This window comes from Ambystoma mexicanum, chromosome 8, assembly GCF_040938575.1.
Source record: "Ambystoma mexicanum isolate Mex_15411 chromosome 8, UKY_AmexF1_1, whole genome shotgun sequence".
Classification (NCBI taxonomy): Eukaryota; Metazoa; Chordata; class Amphibia; order Caudata; family Ambystomatidae; genus Ambystoma; species Ambystoma mexicanum.
The window spans coordinates 652,101,229-652,128,479 of NC_090929.1; the positions used below are offsets into that span (position 1 = coordinate 652,101,229).

Consider the following 27,251-nt stretch of genomic DNA (forward strand, 5'->3'; position numbering starts at 1 on the left):
CAATGGAGCCTCATTCCGTGCTGTCTATGCGGATATAGAAAAAATAGTCGTTGGAGCGCAAGAGGAAGGGGAGACATGCGGATAAGTATCAGAGCAACAGCGTGCAGATGTTGAAGGTCGAGTCAAAAAAGTTACAAAGAAAAGAAAAAAAAAATAAGGTTAGTTACAAACAGTTCATAACTTTAGAATTTTTTTTGTGCTGGGGACTATTTTATGTTTTTTTCAAGTCAATTGTACTATACTTTATCTTGTGTTTAAACTGAACATCCCTTTTCCAATCTGTCCTCTAGTTACCCGTGAGTCTACGAACTATACATACACAGACAGTGAAGCGAATGAGAGATGTTGCTTGCCAGACCATTTACACTATGGAGGCTATGGAGGAACTATTAATTCAGACGCGGCGTGTTGAGACTCGGGATGCTCATGTCCAATGTACAGAAAATTAAATGAATGTGTCCGGAGAATCCGGCAAAGTTGTATTGGACCATTGCTACAGTACGACCGCACCACTGCAACAACATGATACTGGATGTATTGAAGATAGCTCTGAAGTAGTCACAGATCAATTCACACAATCTACACCCGCCAAACAATTGCCACCAAAAAAGCTGTCGACATTGTTGTGTTCTCCCGTCAATGTTGAAATAGGAGATGTTGAAATGACAGAGAATGAACCAGCAACAGCATTCACCGACGCATCAGAACTTGATAGCAGCGATATTTCTTTTCAAATGTGGTGATATGTCCTCAACGTCACAGGCTGAAACAACTTTGACGCAGGATGACAGTCTAATGAAAGAGGACAAATACATAGTATTCGACAGTTGTTTGATGGATATTATAAGTATGCTGAAATGTGGGCATTCCGTCAGAGGGAAAGTATGTGGGAAGCCATTGATTCATGTGACTCGTCAAAAACAAGGCAGTAACGTCACAATACATGCCACCTGTAGATTACATCATACGTTCTCATGGTCTGCACAACAGATGCTGGGGAAACTGCCAGCAGGCAATCTACTGTGTGCAGCTGCATCACTTTTTAGTGGCTCCAGTTTTAGGAAGTTAAAGTCTTTCTTTCAGTTTGTGGACTCCATTTCATTTAAAAAACGCGGTACTACAAATACCAACATGATTATCTGTTTCCGGCCATTAGTGATGCTTGGAAAATTGAACAATTGTCTCTAGCAAGTACATTCGAAGGCAAACAATTCAGGCTAGCCGGCGATGGACAGTGCGACAGCCCTAGATTTTCTGCCAAGTACTGCACCTACCACTTTCAGGACATGGATAGTAAGAAAATTGTGAGTTTGGTGGTCGTGCAGGTAACACAATGTACATACTGAGTGGCCATGGAGAAACTAGGATTTATAAAAATCAGTGGAATATCTGCAATCGAGGGGAATGAACATCGACCTTATAGCCACGGAAAGACACCTTTCAATTCCCAAGACAATGAGAGAGCAGTTCCCACATATTAAACATCAATTTGACGTATGGCATCTTGCTAAATCAATCAATAAGAAAATCTCGGCTGCAGGGAAAAAAAAAGGTTTTGAAAGTATTTTGCAGTGGTCCCAGTCTATCAGCAACCGTCTTTGGTGGAGCTCCAAAACTTGTGAAGGGTCAGTGGAAATACTACTTGAAAAATGGTGGTCACTGATGCACCTCTGTACCAACGTGCACCGCTGGTCAGAAAACCTACATTTCCACCAATGTGAACATGGCCCTTTGTCCCCAGTGGAGGCACGGAAGAAGAAGTGGTTGAATCCATCTTCACCGACACACAAAGCCATTGAGAAGATTGTTTTCGATAAAACTATCAAGAGATTTGAGGGGACTGACAGAATTCTGTCACACAGGAGGTTTGGAGGTGTTCCACAATATGTGCCTAAAGTACAGGCCAAAGTGCTTGCATTTCAGCATACAGGGCATGAGACATAGGACTCTACTAGAGGTCTTGGCCCATAACGAGAATCTCGGCCGTGAACAATCTAGGACTAAGGGTAATGTAAGGATGCCTCGCTACACCAAGGCCTTTTCAAAAAGAAGTAAGCAATGGCTGATCAAACCAGTATATGTGGAAATGGAGTTCGACTTTGTCAAAAGCCTTATTGTTGCTGTATTAGAGAAGCACAGATATGGAATTTTGAACGTTTCTGTGCAGAGCACTGATCCATTGCCACCCAACATTGCCACTGTGCCATGTACACCCAAAGGAGAGCTGGTTGTAAAGTACAAATCCCGGTTTAAATAATTGCAATACAATTGTCTTTTTGTAAATAAATGTTATTGTACAGTGTGCATACAAAGTACGCTAACCCTAACCCCTACCTTCACCATCCTGGGTGCCGAACAACCTGGGTGTCATCTTTGAATTGGCTCTCTATTCACCTCATATTGCTGACCTTGTCTATACGTGTATGTATATATTTTTGTTGATGTAACTAATTTTCGCAATCTCTTCTAAATGCTGGGCACTGTTAACCGAGGGGAGGCTTGCGTATTGCAAATAATAAAACAAACAAACAATAAATCTCACTTTCAACTCAACTCCTCGGGTACTTTATACTTTCCCTGACCTTCCCCAAAAAATTAAAAGTCTCAATAGTTATGGTTCTTTGGGGCTTCAAAGCTCGCAGACAACGAGGACAAAATTGGGGGCCGTAGAACGCGCCAAGCGAGCCGTTGCAGATGGGAGACGAGCCAGTTTGCATTGGCACATTGAGGCGCATTACATAGATGGATTCGAAACTTCAAGTTCTCACAGATGGCTGTACTACGGGATGTTGCAAAGAAAGAATGTATGCTCATTTCTAGTGAAGGTCAGCGGCTTTGATTTTCAGCTCGCGCCCTGAAGAGGCCCACAACTCGCACTGGCAGTATAAGGTTCTATTGTTTTTTGACCTTGAGAGACAGGTACCATGCCGAAAGAACTTCATTTGAAGGAGGTGTGGGGGGTGCAATAATGTAAGACGATAAGGCAGAAAATTCTGAAACTAGACCGAGTTTCATGTTAGTTCAGTATACGAAAAATCGTTGTCAAGAGCACAGTGGGATTTATGGACTGCATTATGCAGAGACACAATGGAAATTGCAAATATAATGTAAGTAACTCTTTAGACGCTTTTATACCGGAATGAAGAATTAATGAATGGATGCATGAATGAATGAATGAATGAAGAGCTTTGAAAAGGTTTGTGGGATCGTCCTTGTAGCGGGCACATGGGCATGCAGGTCCACATTCCACATGCATGTAGACAAAAAGTCGTTTCTCATTGTGTACTAACCTCGATTTATTTCGTTAGTTTTCGCATTGATTTTAGAGCCGAACATACTCTATTGCACTATCCTTGAAAGCAAATAGTTTCAGCTGGGCCATAATAAATAAAATGAATAATATTAATAAAGATTGGCTGGCGAGACTAATTATACATTTTATGTTTTCAGAACAGGTATATCCTTCCCTTTTGCCACTGCCACCAGTTTCAGACACCGGCAGGTGGTTTTTTTAACCTCCAGCTGTAGCTTAATTTAAACAACTGTACAATCCTGATGATCTTATGGGACGATCGCCAAGGTCCCATATGCCCTTACGCGGTACCAGCGGCTAGAAGCAACATATCAACCTTTACGCTTGCCTTGTGCCTACTTGATGGAACAGCCTTGCGGTTCAACATGCGACAAAAGTGCTTCTTTGAACGAAAACCAACACCCTGTGTACCATAAAGGAACAGCGTGTGACTCACGATAAACTTACGGATTTGCGGATAGAGTTAAAAGAAAATAAATGACTTTCGGAGTTCATATGGCAATTGCTGAATATTCTATAAACATTTAATGTCAAATAAATGTACTTTACCAAATTTAATGTTTTGCTGTTTGATTTGAAAGTACAGTTTCATATTCCAAATTGTGGCGCGCTGTGTTGTGAGCTGATCTGTGTTGGTTTCCGGGTTCTGTGTGAAGTCGCGTAGAAGACGACTGGGCGCGTTAGCCTACGCAGCACAGAAACGTCACGGAGAGAGGCGGGGAATATGAATGTTTTGATAATGTCAGGCTCAGGGGCGGGGGATATGATTTAGTGCCGCAAAAGCAGGTCAGCCAGGGAGATGGGGGAAATGATAGGATTATCACAAAATGGCAGCTCCCTGATGCCTGTTTTCGCACGTGTTTAATGGACGAAAACGCGGGTAAGGTCCATAGGAAATTTTTCTAAAATCGAGCGACTTAGGCTTAAAAACACATGGCCGACCCATAGGGGCAATAACATTTTTTGACTGAACCATTCCTTTAAGAACTGTAGAAATTAAGGATAAAGTAAGAATCTCAAACGCGAACCCAAACGGTTCCCAGCAACACCGCCCATAAGGAGCTGTGTGCTGCAAAAGTAAAATACAGGTGCCTTAAAAGGCATTTGGAGGGAAGTAGACTCCATAGAACAAGTAAAACACACAGAAGAGAGTTCCAAAAGGCAGAGCCCTAACAATGAATGAGTGGAAATGGGCTTCACTCATTCAGGATACAAAGATGAAGGTCCAGAAGTCCAGCAAAACGTGCCGGGGTTCTCACTAGGAGAGGGGAGGAAACATAAAAATGAGAAATCTCCCTTGGATCCAACAATATCCATCTCGTTGTAGAATGCTCTTCAAATCTTGACATGATGAAAACATTGTACATTTTTCAATGAACCAATGCTCTGCTTGAACTGTAACGGCACAATCCTCAAATTCCCTTAATACAAGTCGCTCAGGTGGCTCTGATAGAGTGAATAGGTGAGTTTAGTTATTTGGGATGAGATGCCAAATGCAAGATTGCTCTTGCTTGCAGAACCGGAACACCTGGGGCTCTGTAGGTCTTTGAGTTTCTAGGTGTATAGTGTTAAGAGCATCAAGACATTTGTATCCAGAAAGGAGACATCCTATGCCCTCAGCGCTAGGATGCTTGGCCGGGGGCTGTGGTATTCAAGTTGGTTGTAAAAAGGTAGTGCAAATAGAGTCGATATGGACATATTTAGTGCCCCGCCTTACATTTGTTTTCATTCACAGCAAATAAAAGAAAAACAGAGGTTACCTTGGAGGATATGCAGAAAAGTATCACCCACCTTCTAGGCCCTTTACATACAAAAAGAGTACTTACTTGTCAACATCCGTGCCGTCCTTAGTGAGGAAAGTAAATCTTTCTTGCATAGAGTTTTCTCTGGGAGTGGTTATGTCTTCAGAGACCCTCTGTACTTGAGAAGCCGTTACATCGTTCTAAAAAAGAAAATACATATAAAATTCCAAAAATGTACTTGTACAGCTTGTTTTTCTCAATGTGGGTTATTACCTTGTATACCCTTTACAGAGGACAAATCTTGAGCTGAAAGACCCAAACCAAACTGTCAACATCGCTTTCTTCTCAGAGGGGACTGTGTGCCATCTGCATTATTGACGATAAAGGACACTGTCCAACATACCTCAATTCACTAATATCAAACTGAAATACACTTCTGATCAAATGGAGATGTTGCCATGACACTAGATGCTTCTACTATAATGTTCCTCTCATCCTGGATACAAGGGCTCCGATAGGTGGGACCTTGACTTCTTTGAAATACACTTGCCTTTGCCATTCAACTGGAAGGCACAAGCTGTGAATTACATCAGTAAACAACTGCATCCCTCTTCTATTGACATACCTATTTTTGTTGGGTCGTGCATTTAGTAAACCTTTATTTTCTGAGGTGTAGCTTTCAATGTATACTCACAATCTGTACATTTTTAAAATCTCTCCAATAGAGTAACCAAAATGGCTGAAGTGATCTCAGTGGAAAACATGCCAGCTGCATGTTTGCACTCCAAAATGTATCAGAAAAAAAAAACTGGTGGAGTCGAACTCGGTGTATACCAAGGCCATTCTAGCAGGAACTCATTTAAACCGATTCTGCAATGTTCAAAGCGTATTAATGCTACCATTCCATGAACACGAGAAGCATCACCCATTTCAGTTACGAGGAAAGAACATTCCCAACATGTACCAGACTACATCATTATGGAAAAAATGTTAGAATGTTTTTTAATATTGGCATTACTCGACAAATTTTTACTTTTGTACAGTACAACAGGGGGTGTAAAAGCATTTGAGTTTACACTGCACATTTAAAAACAAACTGATAACCAGAATTAAACCTGTGTTTCATTAAGCGTATAATTAATGAATCTTTTATAACATGCTTAATACTGGGGACCAGTCTCTAGGTGGGGGACCGGGATTCGAACCTGTGTTGCTCTTCGTTGTCTTGCTTCTAAAACAAGTGTGTGGCCCCTGAGCTATCCTCATTGCCCCCTGGAAATCATTGTTAGGTCTATGGCCTTTTCAGTGTGTGTTTAATTTCTTGATTCTCTTCAAGACGAGCCCGCATGTTAGGACTGATTTTCTATACTCTGGCATGGTGGACAGATGTATATAAGGCCAGCCTATATTGTGACAGGGACACCTCTGGGAAGCTGTAGCCAAACCAGTTCAAGGTAGCAGTGACAAGGGTCTAGATGAAGTCTCAAGAGGTGGTAAGCTTGTAAAGGGTCCACAATGAGTACACACAATGGGAATCACAGATTACACTTAGACAGTATGTATAAAAATATTTATTTATGGCCAAACAGTGCTGTGAAAAATGACTACTAACAGGAATAATTATCACACAACACTAATAATAGATTACATAGGGCATAACACAAATCAAACCCCTGTAAAATAAAGTGCAGATTAGGTTATGTACTACAGGTCCACAGAGAATTAACCCCAACTTGAAAAGTCCTTCCCTAAATTGTCTGGGGCCAGGGGTGTTGCTAGGTCTGGAAAAAGTCTGGGGCTATGCTAATGCCGGGACTGTTGGGACTCTGGGCTAGCTAGCCTATTAGGTGGTAGCCCCTGGGATTCTATCTGGGACTCCAACCAAAAGACCAGGGGCTATAGCTCCCTCAGCAACGCCTCTGTCTTGGGCCTTATGTCCAAAAGTTCAGGAAAGTTCCGACAAAGTTTGTGAAGCTGGAAAAAATGAAGGTAGGCTCTCAGGGTCCAGTGAACAGTTCCATGCGTTAGAGGACAATGTATTCTAACAAATAGAAGTGTCCCCAACTTTCAGAATGCTTGCGCCAGCAAGCTATGGCAAAACCAAAGTATAGTAAGAGTTTTGTAAAAGTTAGGAAAACTTGCAAAAGGGAGTTAAGTGGCAGGTAAGAAACACTAACTTACCCCTGTATTCCGATTCTTCCCAGGACTTGGCAGGTCAATGGAAAAAGGGTCCGAGGTTGATTTTCCCGCCGTCAGCCTCAGTCCTTGATTCGCAGGGATTGTAGGTTCGAGCTGATCTCGGGTCGTTGTCTTTCGCTGGTGAAGAATGCAGAAAAACACGATGCAGGACCCCTCTCAGGACTGGTAAGCGATTTCGGACTGTGGTCACCGCAGCAGGACAACGCAAAGGACCTCACTTGTCTGTGGTCAAACTTTTCCTCCTATTTCGGCTCCTCTTGAAGCTAGTAGTCTGAAAATTCGTTGAGTAAGTCTGGTAGGACAAGCTGGGGATCCCCATAGTTCCAGGTCACAACTCGGAACAGTGACGTCAGCAGCACGGTAGCCCAAACTCTGGCACAAGTGGACCCAGGACACGTCCGAAGGCTCTTCTTTGCAGGGTACCGAGCAGACGTCAGGAATGGATTTTCACTCCACTCCCAGGGTCGTAGATCCCTCGCAGGACTGCTGAACATCACAAGCAAGACAGTGCTCTAGCAGGACAGTAGCAAAGGTTGGTCGCCAGGCCTCCTTCAGTCGGGTCTCTGGTCTCTTCACGGGTCTCACAGCTGGACATGAGTCTTGTCTCCTTCAGGTTACTCCAGGATCACTGGAGAATCGGTGCATGGGTCTGTAGAGCAGGGGCCAAATGCCTCTACCGGAAGTCCCACCCAAATTCTTCCTATATGTTGGAAGCTGGAAATTGCGACATGCACAACGCCAGTATTGGTAGCTATTCCACGAAGGATCCTCGGAATACGCTATCCATTAAGAAACCCCACGTAACGTACCCACTGAGAAATGAAAGCCTCTTACAAGAGGTTCTTCAAGAAGTGTGCAGTGACAAAGGCAAGAGTCTGGTGATGTCACATGAATCAGAGATGACACACCCAAAAGAGACGCCAAAGAGAAAGTATATAGACCTTATAGATTCAGATGACTAAGTAAGGAGTCGAGCACATTGAAGATTGCACAAACAAAAGCACTGATGAAAATGCAAATAGCTTTATAACTGTACAGATGCTGTTACGCAAGTAGACTAAGAAATCATAAGGCTGGTTATACGTAGTGAATAGACTGCAGGCGGTGCCGCCAAGATATATATGTGTGTATAGAATCTGGATGTTCCACAACGTGTTTTAGCAAACTAGGACCCCATGAACAGAAGGGCTGAATGTGTGGCGCAGTAGAAGAAAAGAGCTGACAATGGAGGAAGAATCGAGGTTTATCTGGCCTTGTGTCAAGGGTTGAAGCAGCCAAGAAATTGGTTAGCTATTCGAGAAGATACAATGAACGTGAGAAGTGAGACAAGCTCCTGTTGAGGTGTAATGGAAAAACACTAGAAGGGCCAGGTTTTATTCATTTCATAGTATTAAATACGAAGAAATAACTAAAAACACAGTCTCCTGTCACATGGTCCAGATGAAAATAGACTTTGGGCAAACTAGACGAGACTTTAAGATAAGGCTGTGCTCACACTCCTACTCACAGAGGCGATAAGCTATTGCAAGGCCGAGTTCAAAGACTAATTTGAATGGCAGCCACAGGAGTGATGATGAATGCTGGGCTAATTGGTTGGGGAGGCATGGTCAAGTCCACCCACAAGCACCTGGGGTACCAGCTTGCGTGCTGCAGGCGAGTGGAATATTCCAGAAGGGTACAAGTGTGCCAACCAATTGTAGAGGGCCATGTAGCGAAGAGCCCTATAGTTGGAGAGCCAATGAAACGTTGTGTATTCTATGACAGCGAAGATGACTTGCACTAGGGGTGGGCATAAGTTATCCACCTGATGTTAGAGATCCAATCATAATCCTATCCCCCATAGAAAGTATACCTAGATGTTCCCCTTGAGCCTATCACAACTCCAAGTAGGTTTTCTTATTTTGCCACGCAGTATGACATCACGGATGACAAATTTTTGTTAAAAATGTGTTATCGTGAAACATTGAGAATGCTTGTATGACCTCTGATGAAGTCCACTGTACTCCCTGTTTTAGACAATTGCAAATAAAACAGCTAAACTCTTGCCAACTTCTGAATCAGTCTTATTATTGGTGTCAGAGTAAATTCTGCATCCCCATCCATCCAATAAATTGTTACCTCGCCTAAAGGGCCTGCGGGTTCATGTGGTAGCAGAGAGAGGATGGTTCAGGCCCATCGACCAGTAGGTCTCTAGTGTTTTCGAATAGTCTGTTACCCTCTGCCATCTAGCCGGAGGATCGCAAAGTTTCCGATGGAGAGCGACCGATATAGAATTCTTGCAAGAAAATCGATACAGGTGGGACGGGTACCTCTGACGTAATCCCTTGTGATTTTCCACGGGCGCTGAACGGACAGAAGACGGCGGTGGTCGATTGTAGGAGGGGGATGATACCGACAGTCTTGAGCAGAAAAGTGAATGGTGAGTAGATTGAGGGGACTGGCAAAACAAAGGGATGAGAGTGTGGTAACTTAGAAAAGTAACGGGGGGATTCTTTAAGTATATAATGAGGAGTGTCATAGTGAAAACAAGGAGTGTTTTATAGAGCCCGGTTTCCTACCTCAGGGCAGGTTTAGAAGGAGTAATTTTGAAACCCCAAGAGGGTAAATAGGTGGCACATAAACAGGTTTATGATAGGGAATGACTCGAACTCCAATCAGCGTATTTTAGGGGCTAGGAGAAAAGGAGTACCATGGTTAATATATGAAAAGTAGACTAGTCTTTCTGTCGGTTTATTTTGCAATTGAAAAGAGCTGTCGAAGAGCGACAAGAGTAAAACTGAGGTTTAAGAAGACAAAAGTTGTTATCTATTTTTCAGTCATTTTCGGCGTCGACCGCAAAAGTAAATTGAGGTAATTGAGAAATATAGGCTTTGAGCAGCAAGTTTTGGAGCGCGCTCATATCGGTTTTTCTGAAACTTATCTGCGTAACTAACGGTAAGTATTGACAGTTTATTGAGACTTGTCACAATGGGAGATCTTACTACATTGATGCATCTGTGCAAGACACTGCCAAAACATGCGCCCAAGCGCAAACAGTATAGTGTGGAGTGGGTAAAGGGCACAGCAGACAAGATGTTCATGCCATGGCCATAAGGGGGATCGCTGTAAAAAGCGGTATTGCAACACATGACCACATACGTGCAGGCTGCGCACACAGGGAAGAAATTGGAAAAAAGGCTTGCTATTTTAGAGATTTGAAAGATGTACCGGTAGGAGGAGCCTCCTGAGGATTGGATTCTTAATCAGTATAAGGAAAAAGGTGCTAAGCCTCGCCAGAAGTAAATGGTGTCAGTACTGAAAGCGAAGGATTGTATCCATTGAAGGAACTAAAAGCGGTGTTGGGGCATACCAATCCGATATACGAACCACCTGCGTATAACAGTGGTGGTAATACAGAGGAGAGAAGAAACATTTAAGATCATACAAAACAGAGAAGAGAAAAGTAAAAAACTGAATATATCAACAGAGATAGAACGAGAGATTAAGAGATGGAAAGGAGAAAAGGATAAAGCTGGCGAGGTAATGCTCGTACAGAACAAATGGATGGGTGGACAGATATTGCTCAAGCTTGATGGGAAAAGTATCTCGGAAGTCACGTAAAGGGAAGATCAAGACAAACAGAACAGAAAAGGAATGAGAAAAACGATTGAAAGGACGAATACAAGAGAAAGAACAGACTGATGAGAACAAATATATCAGGAAGAACAGCAAAAGAAGGAAGAAAGGGCAGAGGAGCAAAGGAAATATGACAACAGGCAGAGAGCAATCCAAGAACGAGATAGACAAGAAAGAAAGAAGAGGAGGAAGTGCAGAAATTAAGGGATAAAAGGATGCAGAGACAAAGGGAAGAAGAAGAGCGTAGATTGAATGAAAGAAAGGAAGAAAAAAGAAGGGAAGAGGAAAGAGTTAGATGGGAGAGAAAGCAAAGAGAATTAGACAAAGAAATGGAGCAAAAAAGGAGACAGAAAGAGCGCAATATTGATCACATTTAGAAAGAGTTAATGAAACCGAGTCCAGTGATACGATGGAGCGATATAGAGGAGTTCTTCCCGTCGCAGGGAGCAATGTCAGGGCCATCTAAAGTTACATTAGTTGAGAACTTTAAGATAGGGAACATCGCAGATAGGATTGATAAAGCCTATCAGGATATGAGAAAAAGAGGTGAATTGGGAAACAGGGGAAAGGAAGATCGATCTGGAATTGCCCAGTCACAAGACAAAGAAGAAATCCCTTTCAGTCTCAAGCATAGAGCCTTGTCCTTAGACAGGCTGACCTTAAAAAGGGATGAAAGAGAAGAGAGCCATACTAGTTGTGGACTAGACATGTTAGATAAAGACAGGGAAAGCTTCCATGGGGAGAGGGAGGAGGTGCATGCAGTACTGATGGATGTCTGCAGATATACAAGGGAGTATGATGGTCTGATCTAGAGCAGCCTAAGGAAAGGACGCCAGATCCTATAGCATATCCAGAGCTACCTAAAGGACGATCGAATAGTGAGAAGGGAGAGTCGCCACCATATGTCAGCAGGCTGAGGTAATTTCCAGATAGAAGGCAATCAGGAACCATTGACCCCACTATGGATAGGCAGACGATGGGAGCCGACTGTGGATTTGGGTTTACACAGTTTGATTTATTGGAGAAAGTTGGGGCCAGACCGCAGTATATTCCGTGGCCACACATGGATAAGGATAACTTCAGGTGTAAACTTCCTAGTTTAACGGCAGTTGTGGGAAAATTGATTTATGAGCTCGAGAAAATGACAGGGTGAAATGCGGTAAGGGACATTAAGAGTCTCCTAGCAGCCATTCTTGGGGAAAGGGCTGATGACATTTGGATGAGAGCAGGTTACTCAAGTGTCACAGCACAGAACACAGCGCATGATGGAGCACCATTTAATAATTGTAGAGCAGATGTCTGGAGAGCGCTTAGGGTACAGTATCCCGATACGTCAGACATGGGTGCAATTATGGCATGTAAAATGAAAGACAACAAAGATCTAATTGCTTACATTCAAAGCACTCAGGAACTGTGGACTCTTGAAACAAGGGAGCCGTGGGGAAAATCAGTGGCAGTAATTTACCACATTTTATGTCAGGAATTGCTTGAGGCAGTACAGAGGCAACTCAAGAAATTTGTGGTAATGGAAGCACAGCCATGGGCAGAAATACAGTTGACTATAGTGCATCACTGGCGGCTGTTGCAAGAGAAAAATAAGGAGGAAGATGCTAGAAAACTTGAGACGAAATTGCCAAAGGACGCCATAGATGGGGCGATACTGACAAGCGGAGAAGGATCGGGAGCGCAGCAAGCAGTGGGTACATCACAGACTAATAATCAACGACAAATGGATCAAGGAGGGAATGGGTTTACGCCAAAAGAGGCAGAGGAATGGGATACAGAGGAAGGGGCGGTTTTCAGAATAACCAAGGCGGGTTTCAGAAAATGCAGAACGATTATCAGAATATGCAAGGGGGATAAATTTGAAGATTTCCTCCCATTTGTTCAACATGTGGGATGGCAGGGCACATCGCGCGAACATGTGGAAGCCAAGGGTATGTACAGAATGGGCAATTCTCAAGAGGGGGGGGACAGCTTATCCTCCAGCATATAGCTCACAAGCTAGGGACGGGTTTCCCCAATATAAGACAGTGTATCAAGCACAAGCGCTGCAAATACAGCAGGCATTGCAACTACAGCAAGCACCACTGAATTGGCCGCAAAGGCAGTCAAAACACGCACCCATGCAGATACAGTTACTGACACCTAGAGTAGGGGGTGTCACTGTGGTAGGAGGTAGTCCTTTTACGGGTACAGGGATAAGCATGTACCCACAAGAGGACAGCTCACAGGGTGACTTGATGTGTTCAGTACTATTGGTGACATCAGACCCCCAAGAGGGACCGAGGATTGAAGTAACCATAGGAGGCAAATCTTTCTTTTTTAGTAGACACTGGGGCCACTCCCTCATGTAAACATGAGGGAAAATATCCAATGTCAGGAAATGCCATGAATGCACAAGGTTTCTCTGGCGCTTGAAACACTTGTGTACGAGCGCGATACTGGAGCTTGAAACACTGGTGTATGAGTGCGATACAAATAAAATATATCATAGCTACAAGTACAGTTCCTTTTACTGATGAATTACCAGTCTCCATTGGAGAGTGTGACATATCTGTTCCATTATTGTATTAAAGGCAGAAACTGGTTAATATTCTAGGAAGAGATTTAATGACGAAATTAAATATGACGATTTCTTTCACTGATGAAGGCATAGTGTGTTTTATACCAGGGATACATTATATGAACGTGGACAAATTTATATTTGCGTTTACAGGGCAAATGGCTCTGCGAGGAATGCCATTAGAGACAGATGTTTTTCATTATGGGATACGCATTTTGTTGACATGACTACCCGGCTTAGTGGGAAAGATTATGAGAATCCCTGATGACTTTTTGTTCAGAGCACAGATACCTGTGGATGAAGAGGGGGGGGGACAGAATATTCCCCTAGAGTCAGATGCAGCCATAGTACCAAGGCAATTGGCCATGCTCGAGAGCAGGCCATTGAGAACAGGGATTGCTATTGGGGAATTGTAAAGACTGACTGACGTCACAGACAATGTTCAGAGATGATCCATCAGATGTTGAAGTGATATTCGAGATGAGTATTACATATTGGATCAGAATAGAGAAAAGAGATCCCACAATGAATAGTGATGGTGCGACAGCGCTCAGCATTTTTTGATGAAGACTTGGAAATAGTACCCAACTCTTTATGGACTACAGGCCCCTATTACATAGGACTATTGAAGGGGATTTGGGAGGTTAAAATTAAGTTGAAGCCAGGCGCAATTTTACCTCGAGCAAGACAGTACCCAATGTCTCGAGAGGTGGATGAGGGTATTTTTGAGACTAGATCAGCCCTGATGGAACAAGGTATTCTAATGACTTCAGAGTCACTGTGTAATACCGCAGTGTAGCCTGTGAAAAAAATTGAAGGGAGAGTCTTGAAGATTCATACAAGATATGAGACAATTAACCAGATTGTAGAAGCAGAGTTTCCTTTAGTTCCGAATCCTGTGACGATATTGTGTAGTATGCCAGCAGAAGCATGATATTCCATGGTGACTGACTTGAAAAATGCATTTTTCTCAATCCTGTTGCATAAGGATTCCCAAGATCTTACATCATTTACGTTTTACCAAACTAAACTGAAAGCAACCAGTTTTCCCCACGGGTGCTGTTAGTCTCCATCGATCTTTAACAAAGTCCTGCAGATGGACTTAAGCAATATTGATTTGCAAAGTGTTGTGCTGCAGTATGTAGATTTTGGTTTGTAGCATGACAGACGATGAGTGCAGACAAGATTCAATTCAGTTAATGACTATCCTAGCAGACAAGGGATACAAGGTAGACAAAGAGAAGTTGCAATATTGTCAAGAAGAGGTGTTGTACATAGGCCAGTTAATCTCACACGAGGGGAAGAACGTCACACCTGAAAGATCTGAGGAGATTATGAAAACAGCAAAACCGCACATGACAAAGCAAATGCAACAATTTCTGGGATTATGCAACTTTGCTATAGCATGGGTGTTTGATTATAGTTCATACACAAGACCCCTTTTGTAGGCTCTGAAGAAAGCACAAGTGACTAAAGAAAAAATACATTGGACTGAGGAAATGGAGGAATGGTTTGAAGAATTAAGGAAAGCAATTTGTACAGCTCCAGGTTTAGAATTCCCAGCTATGATGAGGAGTTTTTCTTATTTTCACACGCGGATGGGACTGTCATGACAGCATTACTTACACAGAGAACTACATTGGGGTACACACCCCAGGCATATTACAGTGGGATTCTAGATCCAATTATGAGAGGGCACTTTCCTTGCAAACAATCGCTGGAAGCAGCCGCGTTCGCAACAGAGAAGTCTACCAGTATTGTGAGGGGGTGTTCTATGACAATGGGCCTCATTACGACCCTGGCGGTACTGTATGGATGGTGCCAGTTTGGCATCTGCACCGTCCATACCGTACCGCCTTATTCCGAGGTTCCTTCGCGGGTCCCTTACAGCCCGCCTGGTCTGACCGTGTGGGCTGTGCGGCACCCGCAAGGGTAACACATGGATGCACTGGCACTGTTATAAACTCTGCCCTATGGGGCAGAATGGGGATGAAGAGCCCGGCATTACTGCCACCCGCGAATGGGCAATTATGGCCCATTAAACTCGTAATGGGCCAGTAAGTGCCCATTCACGGGTGGCGGTGCCAGATGCGAGTTCGGTGGTTGCCGTGCCTGTATTGCAGGCACGGCTACTGCCAAACTTGTAATGAGGCCCAATATTTGTTGAGCATGCTTTGTTTGCCAATTTGGAGAAACCTAAGGGTACATTGACATCTCCGAGAGCTTCTGCATATGAGGTAGTCATATCGAATCCTGCAATCAAAATAGTCAGGTGTAAAATAGTGAACCCTGCCACATTTGTAGCGAGCCTGTGGTAAAGGGAGAACACGTGCACAATGCTCTAATTACAAAGAGTTCTATGATGAAATCCCGCATGTAAAAGAAAACGCGCTGTCTGGAGGAGAAATTGCTTTTATTGATGGGTCTTCAAAAATTGATCAAACTAGTGGAGAAGGGCATTCAGGTTCAGCTGTGGTAAGACAGAGCCAATGGTGAATTTGAGGTTGTAGCAAGTGCAAGACTAATGTCTCACTTTTCAGCACAAGCAGCAGAATTGGTGGTGCTTATTGTCGTGCTCAAAAAACACACAGGGCAGGAAGTAATGGTGTACAGTGTCTCCGCCTATGTGATGTCAACCGTGCATCCAGGGTTAGCACGTTGGAAAAGGAGGGGCTACCTGAGAGCGGATGGCACTCCAGTGCAACATGCAGCATTACGGGACATGCTTATTAACACACTACAACTCCCAGTAGCCATTCCAATAGTTAAATGCACAGCACATACTAAGCAAACTGACTATCTCTTGCAGGAACGAAGCCGCAGATGAAGAGGCCAAAAGGGTTGCATATTCACCAGATATTTCAAATTGTGATACTCCAGATGTAAAAGAAAAAGTAGTTATGATCATGACAGTAATTGAAGAGTTTAATCATTTGTCAAGAACACAGTTGATGGAAGTTCAAGGTAGTTCACCACAGGACGAGCAAGAATTGTGGAAACAGAGGCAGTGTTCTTTATCCCCCTCTGAAACATTGTGGTGCCAGGACAGCACTGGAAAGCTGGTAAAGCCTGTAGCCTTGTTAAGGGTAGCGCCTGATCAGCTGCACTACCCTGTGCATGTAACTAGGGAGAGCGTCGCAGTAGCTATTGCAGAGGACTGGATTGTACCAAACCTGTTAGAACACGTTGCATTTTATGTAGTAAATTGCATTGTATGCCAAAGGCTTACCACTGGGCATACACTGAACAATCAGGAGTGATTCCTCGACCGAACGGTCCTTTTCAGCATTTACATATTGTCTATGTGGATATGCTATAAGTATGTAGTGGATACAGGTATATGATAGTGGTGGTTGTGTCCATTTTCTAGAAGGATTGAGGCAGGTCCTTGTACACACCCGGATGCCACTTGCGCAGTGAAGTTTTTAGTCTGAGTAGTCTTTCCCAGATGGGTAGTATGTGAGGTGCTGAGATCCGACATTGGGCCCTATTTTGTTAATGAAGTATTTCAACAGATTAGCCTATTGCTTTTTATAAAACACAAGCTTTCTTCTGCTTAATACCCGCAAGTGAACGGAATATGTGAGAGACTCAACAGTCTTCTTAAACAGAGAATTGCAAAGTTGACATTTGACGAAGGGATGGCTGTATTGCCTGCGCCTTGCATTACATGCATTAAGGAATCAGCCTGGGTTGGACCACCACCTCACACCCCATGAACTAGTGTCAGGGAAACGAATGAGAACACCTTTGTCTCCTCCATTGAGTAGCAGAAGTGATGCCCAGAAGACTGCAGAAATGTTAGGAAATTAGTTACGTGATTATTTGACATGTATGACCGCTCGTATCTCTGTCATTTCAGATCAACTCAAGCGTAAAGGGTATCGGTGTCAGGGCGCAGATGAAGACCATTCAGCAACCGGATTACAAGAACTATTTCCTGTACCCAAGCTATTTATTGGAGGTTCAGTCCTAGTGCATAACTTTCCAAGGAAGAGGCACAAGCCCTGTTTCAGTGGTCCCTATATTGTTGAGAATGTTACTCCCTCAGCAGTGAAAGTCCAAGAAAGATGCCCCTGGATCCACTTGAGTGATGTACAGCCATATGCCAGTGAGACCGATGCACCCCCAGCCGTTGATTTGGAATCAAGACCAGAAGAAGTTGCTCAGCACGTGCAGACTCGATCGATGACCAGGAAGAAGGACGCTAAGGTTGCCAATTAAATAAATGCAAGTGTGCATTTGGACTGTGACTCACCCCGGACACTCTTTATAGATATTATAGCAGGAGTGCAAAGCAAAGTTCTTGAGTCACAGGAATCTTTGAATTGGACTTTAGAAAGTGTTGACGTTTTAAAAATGACAAATCTGGAGTTGGAGGTCGACGTTTGGAAACCTGAACAGTTTCCAGATTCGTTCCTCACGAGTTTCTCTTTGGTTAAATTCCAATGGTCCCGTCAGCTGCTGATGCCCATAAACTCCTTCACGCTGTTTTTGTATGCATGCTTCGAGCCTATCCTGCTCTTGTTGGGCGTAGTACTAATATACATGTTTTTCTGCAAGATCCTAAAAATGGCCCTGCAATTAGGAGGCTACTTGTGGCGATAGTTGAACAGACCCTGCAGCTTCCTGATCATTTAACAAGGTTGCCTGATAAAAGTTTTTTCCTTCCTTAAAGCAGTGTACAGGCACAATGAGGACTGTCAAGAATGATACTGTTCCAGAAAGTGGGCAAACTCAATGACGTGTGGAGAATCGCAAGTGGTGGGGATTAATGTATTGGTGCATAATATATGCATGCTCATAATTTATTATTGATTTTCTGATTTTGCTAATTCATACTGTCTACTTTATTGGTCCAAGTAAGCTAGAAGTCCCACTCCAGTGACTCTCACAGAATTCTGTTGCAGAAAGATCAAGGCCCTTTGTGATTATCCCTACACCAATGACACGTGTAAGGTCACCCATTTCTATGACAAGTGTTCCTATGATTCCCCCGTAGGAAGGTTCATTTTTGATATACTTCAGGAGCATTATGCACAAGCTCATCTTGCAAAAGGGAGACACAAGAGAAGCACAAGGGAAGATGATAATGAGTTAAATAATTATATAGACAGTACAGCACATTTGGGGAATAATGTGGTATCAGCATATGAAAACGGTCGGAGATAGAACCTCCAAGGAGAGTTGATATGTTTGGGCTCTCATACCTTATGCCATGGGGAACTCTAAGATATTCATAGCTATATAAGTATCAGTCGAGAAAGCTCATTGTCTGACGCACCTTGCACTCTGCCATATGAGAGGTCAATTCCCAGGGTCTAACAGAATCTTTGGTATGGGTGACGGAGAAGACAGCTCCAGAAGAAGATGATTATGTGCCAGATTGGACGACAAGAGAAACCACACACCACAGATCACGTGATAAGATATGAACAGCCTGGAATGAATAGATCAGGAATCCGATGGGAAGTAAACAAAAAGCTCAACTGTTAAGGAAAGAATTATGAAGAAATACAAAGATGCAGGGAAAGAGGCCAGATGCAAATCAAAGGAACAGTACTCTCTCCAGATGGTTCGGAGGAAGGCCTGGTTGTTTGCAGAGGAGTAGCAATAACAGGATTCTTTGAATCTGTTTTAGATAGTGTGGAGAATGGATGCAAACCTCTTTGGCCGAAGCTTGCAAAGTTGCTGACATGGGTTGATGACAAAGGAGACCCGGTGCAGATAGTGTCTCAGGCTAGTGCAGAGCTATGCTTCAGAAACAAATGGCACAAGAAAAGTTGGAGAGAATCAGCAGTACGGTCGAATTTTCAATGTACCAGGAATGAAAGATGGAACAGTTGTGATAATGGCCCACGAATGGGTCTGCGGATCCAGAGCATATATGAAGTTGCCCAAGGGCTGGGGAGGACTGTGTTCTATAGTGATTGTCCATGTTCCAGCATTGGTGATTCCGAAGAGTGACCTGAACATTGGGGAGTTCCCAAAAGCAGATGCTCACATGAGAAAGAACAATTGAATTTCTCAAATCGAACAAAAAGGGAGAATGACTTTTCAGCTAAATCGATAGAAGCTTTCAATGCTATTCCATATGAACACAGGTTTTTCAGTCAGACTTCTGCAGTATTTGCGACAATCTTCATGCCAGTGATCCAGACGATGGCGAATGCCAAATGTTTACAGATAACCATATGGGAGCTCCTGCAGACGATCAACACTACCATAAAGGGATTCAACGTGATCAAAGAAGAACTGAGAGCCATAAGACTGGTGACTCTTCAGAATAGATACGTCATGGACAGGATTACAGCCATGGATGGAGGTGTTTGGGCCAAAATCGGAGAATCATGATGAACATTCATACCTTCTCACGATGACGAGAATGGGACCTCGACAAAGGCCATAACGATGCTGACAAATCTGCACATCAAGATGGAAGATATTGCAGATGACAGTTGGTTTGCATCTATCTTCTCATGGGTTCCACAATGGATGCCGAACATCTTAAAGTTCCTTGGAGAACTATTGGCGATGATCATGTTTGGATTCTGTGCGATTAGAATAATAATCACACAGTGCAAGACGACCGCAAAGAAAGCAGTAGGAATGAAGATCATGATCGATGTCAAATCTGGGTTTGAACCCTAAGAGCTGGCAAATGAAGAAATAAGAGACTATATAAAGGCTAGTATCTTGGCACCTGAGGGAACGAAGTTCCTGTATCCGAGAAACCACAAGTAGTATGTGGAAAGATGGATCTACTGCAGTCCGAATGAACAATTTAGTCACATGACCTGGAGTGCTGATGAACATGTTAAATCAGCAGGATCCTTAAAAGGAGTAATGAAGATATGAACTCCAAAGAAGTACTTTTTCAGACGAGGATGTCTAAATGTGAAGACTGATGGGAGACTGGTCGATGAATCAACCAGAGGGGGGGAGTGTAGAGGAAGAGCCAAATGTCTCTACCGGAAGTCCCGCCCCAATTCTTCCTAGATGTTGGAAGCCAGAAATGGCTACATGCACACCGCCAGTATTGGTAGCTATTCCATGAAGGATCTTCGAAACAAGGTATCCATTAAGAAAGCCCTACGTAATGTACCAGCGGAGAAATGACAGCCTCTTAAAAAAAGATTCTTGAAGAAGTGTGAAGTGACAAAGGCAAGAGTCTGGTGACGTCACATGAAGCAGAGAAGACACACCCAGCAGAGACGCCAAAGAAGAAAGTATATAGACCTTATAGATTCAGATGACGAAGTAAGGAGTCAAGCACATTTCATGTGTAGGAATGAAGATCCCACAAACAAAAGCACTGAGAAAATGAAAATTGCTTTATAACTGTACAGATGCTGTAACGCAAGAAGTCGAAGAAATCATAAGTCTGGCTATATGTAGTGAATAGACTGCAAGCAGTGCCGCGCCACCAAAATATATATGTGTATGTATAGAATCTGGATGTTCCACAACATGTTTTTCTCAAAGTAGGACCCCATGAACAGAAGGGCTGAAAGTGTGGCGCAGTAGTGGAAAACGGCTGACAATGGAGGAAGAATCGAGAAGGTTTGTCTGGCCCAGTGTCTAGGGTTGAATCAGCCAAGAAACTGGTTATCTATTCGAGAAGATACAATGAACGTGAGAAGCGAGACAAGATCCTGTTCAGGTGTAATGGAAAAACACTAGAAATGCCAGGTTTTATTAATTTAATAGTATTAAATACAAAGAAAGAACTATAAACAGTCTCCTGTCACATGGTCCAGATGAAAATAGACTTTGGGCCAGCTACACCGAGACTTGAAGATAAGGCTGTGCTCACACTCCCTTTTATTCCCAGAGGCGAGAGGCTATTGCAAGGCCGAGTTCAAAGACTAATTTGAATGGCAGACAGCAGGAGTGATGATGGATGTTGGGCTAATTGGGTGGGGAGGTATGGTCAAGTCCACCCACAGGCAAATGGGGTACCAGCTTGTGTGCTGCTAGAAAGTGGAATATTCCAGAAGGTTACAAGTGTGCCAACCAATTGTAGAGGGCCACGTAGCGAAGAGCCCTATAGTTTGAGAGTCAATGAAATGTTGTGTATTCTATAACAGCGAAGATGACTTGCACTAGGGGTGGGCATAAGTGGTCCACCTCATGTTAGAGATCCAATCATAATCCTATCCCCCACAGAAAGTATACCTAGATGTTCCCCTTGAGCTTATCACAACTCCAAGTAGGTTTTCTTATTTTACCACATAGTATGACATCACCGATGACGAATTTTGTTATAAATGTGTTTTTTTTTCTCGTGAAACATTGAGAATGCTTGTATGATGTCCGATGATGTCCGCTGTACTCCCTGTTTTAGACAATTACAAATAAAACAGGTAAAGTTTTGCCAATTTCCCGAGTCAGTCTTATTATTGGTGTCGGAGTAAATTCTGCATCCCCATCCATCCAATAATTCGTTGCCTCGCTTAAAGGGCCTACGGTTTCAGGTCCTCTTATCCTAAAAGCCAGATAAGAGTAGAACCTCCCACTAGCCAATAGTAGGATTAGCCCACGTGCACACCCCGGCAATGGTCGAATCACAACCACTGGCAGCAACGCTCATGCATACCAATCAGACACACCTGAAACCAGTTTGAGGATTGGGACGAGGCAGTCCCAGCCCACATCCTGCCAGCAAACACACAAGGCCCTGTAGTAGCATGCCAATTCCTGGGCACTGGAAGTCCTTATACGGATTTTCCTGGCCTGACAGGCCAGGAAGAAGGCTAAAGAACAAGAGGGCCAAAGGATAAGTGAAAAACCATGTGGCACGACCATGTTTGGACACTAGCCACAGTTAGTAGCCAAACGGGGTAAATGCGGTAAGGTTAAAATGAAAAGCACCAACAAATGGTAAAAAGTAACTTCTGCCACCAGCTTGTCCATTTAGCAAACCTAGCGTAACCACAAAACCTTTGAGTGTTAGTCTAGGGCAAAACAAAACGTGTACCTCATTGTACTGCATGGTAAAATGCTTCGTACGATAAAAGTTACAATTCGTTATAACAAGTTACTAATAGTAGTAACAAAGTTGCAAGACTGACAGCCTGAAGGACATGTCAGTTTCCCCATAATAGATTAGCAAAAGACAGTGTAGTGAAGTTTAAGGCTTCAGTGCACTGTAAAATGTACAGGTCAGGATAAAAAATAAAAGCAAAACGTCTGGGGGACCATTAAAATGGAAGGAAAGGTGCAGTAAAGAGAAACCTTTCCTAACACTGCACAGGCATTTTCACTGATTAGAAGATCCAACATTTGTACAGTATGTTATGCTAATGGACATTTGCATAGCGCCTTTCACCAATGTTACAGTTTCAATGCGCTGTAGGTTGAACGTCCTCAGGAACCTAGTCAATCTAAGTGGAGACAGTAAGGGAAGTAAATCGTGTGTGCACCCTGTATGTGTGCAGCTAGACAGAATTTTCCTGGGAGATAGCTGCATTCTAATTCTAATGCTGGAAGTAGTGTGCAGGGTATGTGAGACAGGTAGTATGTGTGCAGCTAGGCCGAATGTGTCGTGGGGGGTAGCTGCATTCTAGTGGAGGTGGTGCTGTGCCGTGTGTAGGTGTTATGTGAAATTACGTGTGCAGCTAGGCTGCACTTATTATGGGGTGTTTCCAAACATGGTAGTTGCTTGCAGTGCAATTGTTAGAGTTCAACACGAATGACAGTTCTACCGTATTATTGGTACGGCCGCACACTCAAATTAAGACAAAGATACAATAATTGTAGTTAGTTAGCAAAACCATATAAGGTCTTTTAGGAAGGTTAGTCATACAGTAGCAGAGCTTAACGATCAAGAGACACTAGCAGAACAGCAAAAGCTCCTCCGGATACGTTTAGTCACTAGGAAAAGATACTTGAAGAGTTATAACACGATGGAGACCCTGCAAATGAACTCACTAAAGGGATAAAAGCCGGCAGCTTGGGTCTGAGGTTAAAGTGGACGCCCTGAACACCTCTTAATGCACTGTAACACTCTGGAGCAACTTTTTGGTTCAAGGTAAGCAATACCCTTCATCCCACAGTAGCTTAAGTTAGAAGAAATGCTTGCAGCTGGATTCTCCGATGTGCAGCAGTGACGGACCCAGTCTCCCGATTCCTCGGTCTGTTGATGAAAGGAAAGACTCTGAACGGGATATCTCAGCAGCAGTCTCGAAAGAGGACCCTTGGCACAGATCTCTTCGGGCTCCCTGGTCATTCTGCGGTTTTGGCGCCTTTTCTGCAACATCAAAAGAAGGACAGTATTTGCTTGGTCGATCTTTCATTCTGGAGTCCTGCGCTCTGGCGAGAGGAATCGGATGAGTTGGATCTGGTCTCTGGGGGTTCACCCAGAGCTCAGCAAAGACTTGGACGGATTCGGCCCATCAACGATGTTGCACTGAAAATGGGTCAGAGGTCTCCTAGTATTCGCAGTCTGCAGCACTCGAAAAGAGATAGCGCCTCAGGAAAAGGCTGAATTTGTAGTTTGTCTTTGGAGTTCCTCTGTCGAGATGAAAATGGGTGGTCACTTCACGGTGATGACGAGGGTCCGCAGTCGTCTCTGGTCATCTTCAGCTTTAGTTACTTCAGTTTCCAATGGTCTACTTGCCTTTCACCTCAGGAACCTAACCCTTTATTCAGTTTCAGCACACACATCTGCAATCTCTCTCAGCAGTTTACAGAAAGGAGCGTGTGGCTGTCCAATCACGACAGCCAGCCCCCCAGTTGGCACTGGTTCTATTCAGGCACTCAGGCAGACAAAGGGCAGGGGAATGAACATCTCCTCACCTACTTCCTGTCTGCCCAGACACACTGGAGCCAAGGCAGGGACATCCTAGGGTTCCCACCAAAGGCAAAACATACACAAAGACCTCCCCCTCCCAGAATGGTAGAAGGGCTAACCAAGAACAGGAGCCACCATATTGGGACATAGGTGACCCTATTGTGCATAACCAACACTGTGAATACAGTGTTCACTAAAATAAATAGCACAATAGTTGGTAGAACATGTCCACTGCCACCAGCCATAACTATAGGGTTGTCTATGTGACTAAAAAGTCACATGAGCAGAGAGACGGCGGCCCATTGCCACAAACCGAGAGTGCCGGGGCTCGAGTGCCCACTTGCTCCCTGATGTTGAACATGGTGGTGGTGTTGTCCGTGAAGATCCTCACCACCTTGCCTTTGAGTGACGGTAGAAATGACTTGAGGGCCCAGAACACTGCCTGTAGCTCCAGGATGTTGATGTGCAGATCCTTCTCCTCTGGCAGCCACAGGCCTCTTGCGTGCAGAAATCTGCTGGGTGCCCCCCAACCTTCCAGAGAGGCATCTGTGGTGACAGTCTCCTGGTATGGGGGGGTGTTGAAAACCTGTGTCTTGGGGGATTTGGGCGTGGACTCCCCACCACTATCGCCCTCCAGAAGTCCTTGTTGAGAGGGATCTTGTCCAGACACCTGTATCCAACTGGCATCCAAGAATTAATGTAGGGGTTGCATCTGCAACGTGCAGAGACGGACGAGGTAGATGCAGGATGACATCATACCCAGTAACGACTTGATGGCTCGCACTGTAGCCGTCTTCGCTGTCGACAAGCGCTGCACCTTTCCTTGAATGGCTGCTATCCTTTCCTCCGAGGGCGACGCCAGGCAAGCCACTGTGTTGAGTCTGGCGCAGAGTAACAGCGCGTTCTGCGATCACATTAAGCAGGATTTTGGATAGTTGATGGAGAATCCCAGATCCATCAGCAGCTGGACCGTCGCGGTCGTGTGTTCTTCGCCCAGCACATTCGAGCGGACGTGTATCAGTCCATCTTCCGGGTACGGGTATACATGTATGTCCTGTAGACGTAGATGGGCTGCCACCAGTGGCAGGCATTTTGTGAACATTCTTGGGGCCGACTTCAAGCCAAACGGTATGGCCTTGAACTGGTAGTGTTGTTCCTGCACCACAAAATGTAGACATTTCCAATGTTTCCTGTGAATAGGGACTTGGAAATAGACGTCCTCCAGGTCCAACAACATCAAGAAAGAAATCCCCCTTTTCTAGCTGGCTGAGCACATGCGGCAACATAACCATCCTGACTTTTTGGCATTTGTTCAGACGTGGCAAGTCCAGGATGGGCCTCCAACCCCCAGTCTTCTTTCTGACTAGAAAGTATCTGTAATAGACTCCGGAGGTGCAGAGCCGATGGGGAACTACCACTATCGCCTCTTCCCGTAGCATGGCTCGTACCTCTTCCAGGAGCTGAGGGATGTGCTGCTCCCGACAGGGATCCAGCAGAATACAAGGACACCTGCGTTGGAACTCCAAAGTGTGCCCCTGGGTGAGAGCGTCCAGCACCCATCTGTTGGTATTAGAGATAGCACAAACAGGCACATTGCCACTCCCTTTATGGAAGTACAATCTGCCTCTGTAACTCATGACCCCACGCCAAGGACAGACTTGTTGGAGAAGGAACATAGTGTAATTGTATTACCTGATACTCAGAATCCTAATACTGATACTATGGATTTACAACTACCGACTGCTGCTAATGCGCCTACTAAGGTTGCGGAAATATTCAACATCAAGATCTCAAAAAAAACAAAAAAAAAAGAAAAAATAGGCAAAAACAGGCGCGTGTTCAAAAGGCTTTGAATTTATCCTCCCGTAAGTTCCTAAGAGATTGTAACTCACGCGATCAGGAACTGGTGAACTCGGCAAGAGATGACGCATTACAGATAAGGGATAGTTCAGCTGAGTTTTCACACGGGAATAACGTAGAAAAAGGGGGTGAATTGGTGGTAGACAATAGAAAATCCATGAAAAAGTATACAACCGAAGGCTATTCCAAGCTCAAAGCTAGTAATTGATCGAGGCAATGAACAGAGCGTGCCTTGTTATACTGAGGCCGTAACTAAACTATCGGATGCTCTGAAAAATAAAACAGTTACTGATAGAATTGATACCAATTTAAAAAATCAGGAACTTGGCATGCTTGATATATTTGATCTATTCAAGAACCCCGATGCCTCCATGAGGATAAAGATACCTCCAAGGGATATGATTACAGACAATGGGTGCCCCGCTGAGGTGGAAGGGTCATGTAAGGACAAAAATAAATGTGAAGAGATAATGGGTCAGGCGGGATGAGAAGCGCCTTGATGGTGTAAACACAGGTGCGATGGCCAGAGTTCAGGTGTGCATAGATAGAGGTGTACCCTTCAATACAGAGACCCTTCTGAGCATCCCGGAAGGTATGGAGGCTCATAAGAATTCCCAACCTGTGGTAAATAGTAATCCTATCTCACCCGAAAAACTTGACTCAGATATGACAAGACCCCTATTGACTGAAGATTATGTACGAAACCTCATAAAGTACATACTTATGCATAAAGATGGAAAGAGGTCTGTTACAGAAAGTACAACGGTTGGAAACCATACTCCTATTGAGTCTAGGGTACCTGAATTAGAGTAAAGATCTTGCTCAGGTACAAATCATGAATCCAGTGGGAAGTTGGGTGTGAATGTCTTCCATGATGATGTAGTGAGGGTATGGTCAAATTCCCAGTATGATACTAAGGAGAACAGATTTCATGATAATACACAAGATTGGAAGGATGAGGGAAAAAAACAGAACCATAACTCTAATGAAAAACTCTGTCGGCCACATTGGCCTAATGAACCAAGTGTAATCTTATATTATGTATTTGATGATGGTTATTCTCCTACTCTTAACAGACCATACATACTTCGTGATAAACCAGAGTTAGCACTCATTTCCTCTACTGACTTGCAACTGGTTGACTATATCCACCCATATAGG

General features: G+C 43.9%; 1 protein-coding gene across 9 annotated transcripts in view; it reads right to left on the bottom strand.

Annotated features, from left to right (window-relative positions):
• Positions 1 to 27,251, bottom strand: part of LOC138472286 (coiled-coil domain-containing protein 50-like) — a 768,296-nt gene that overhangs the window by 68,190 nt on the left and 672,855 nt on the right. For all 9 annotated transcript variants that reach the window (XM_069610399.1, XM_069610405.1, XM_069610398.1 and 6 more), the window contains one exon: positions 5,140 to 5,255. In XM_069610399.1, coding sequence (XP_069466500.1) covers positions 5,140 to 5,255 — 116 coding nt within the window. The remainder of the gene's footprint in view (positions 1 to 5,139; positions 5,256 to 27,251) is intronic.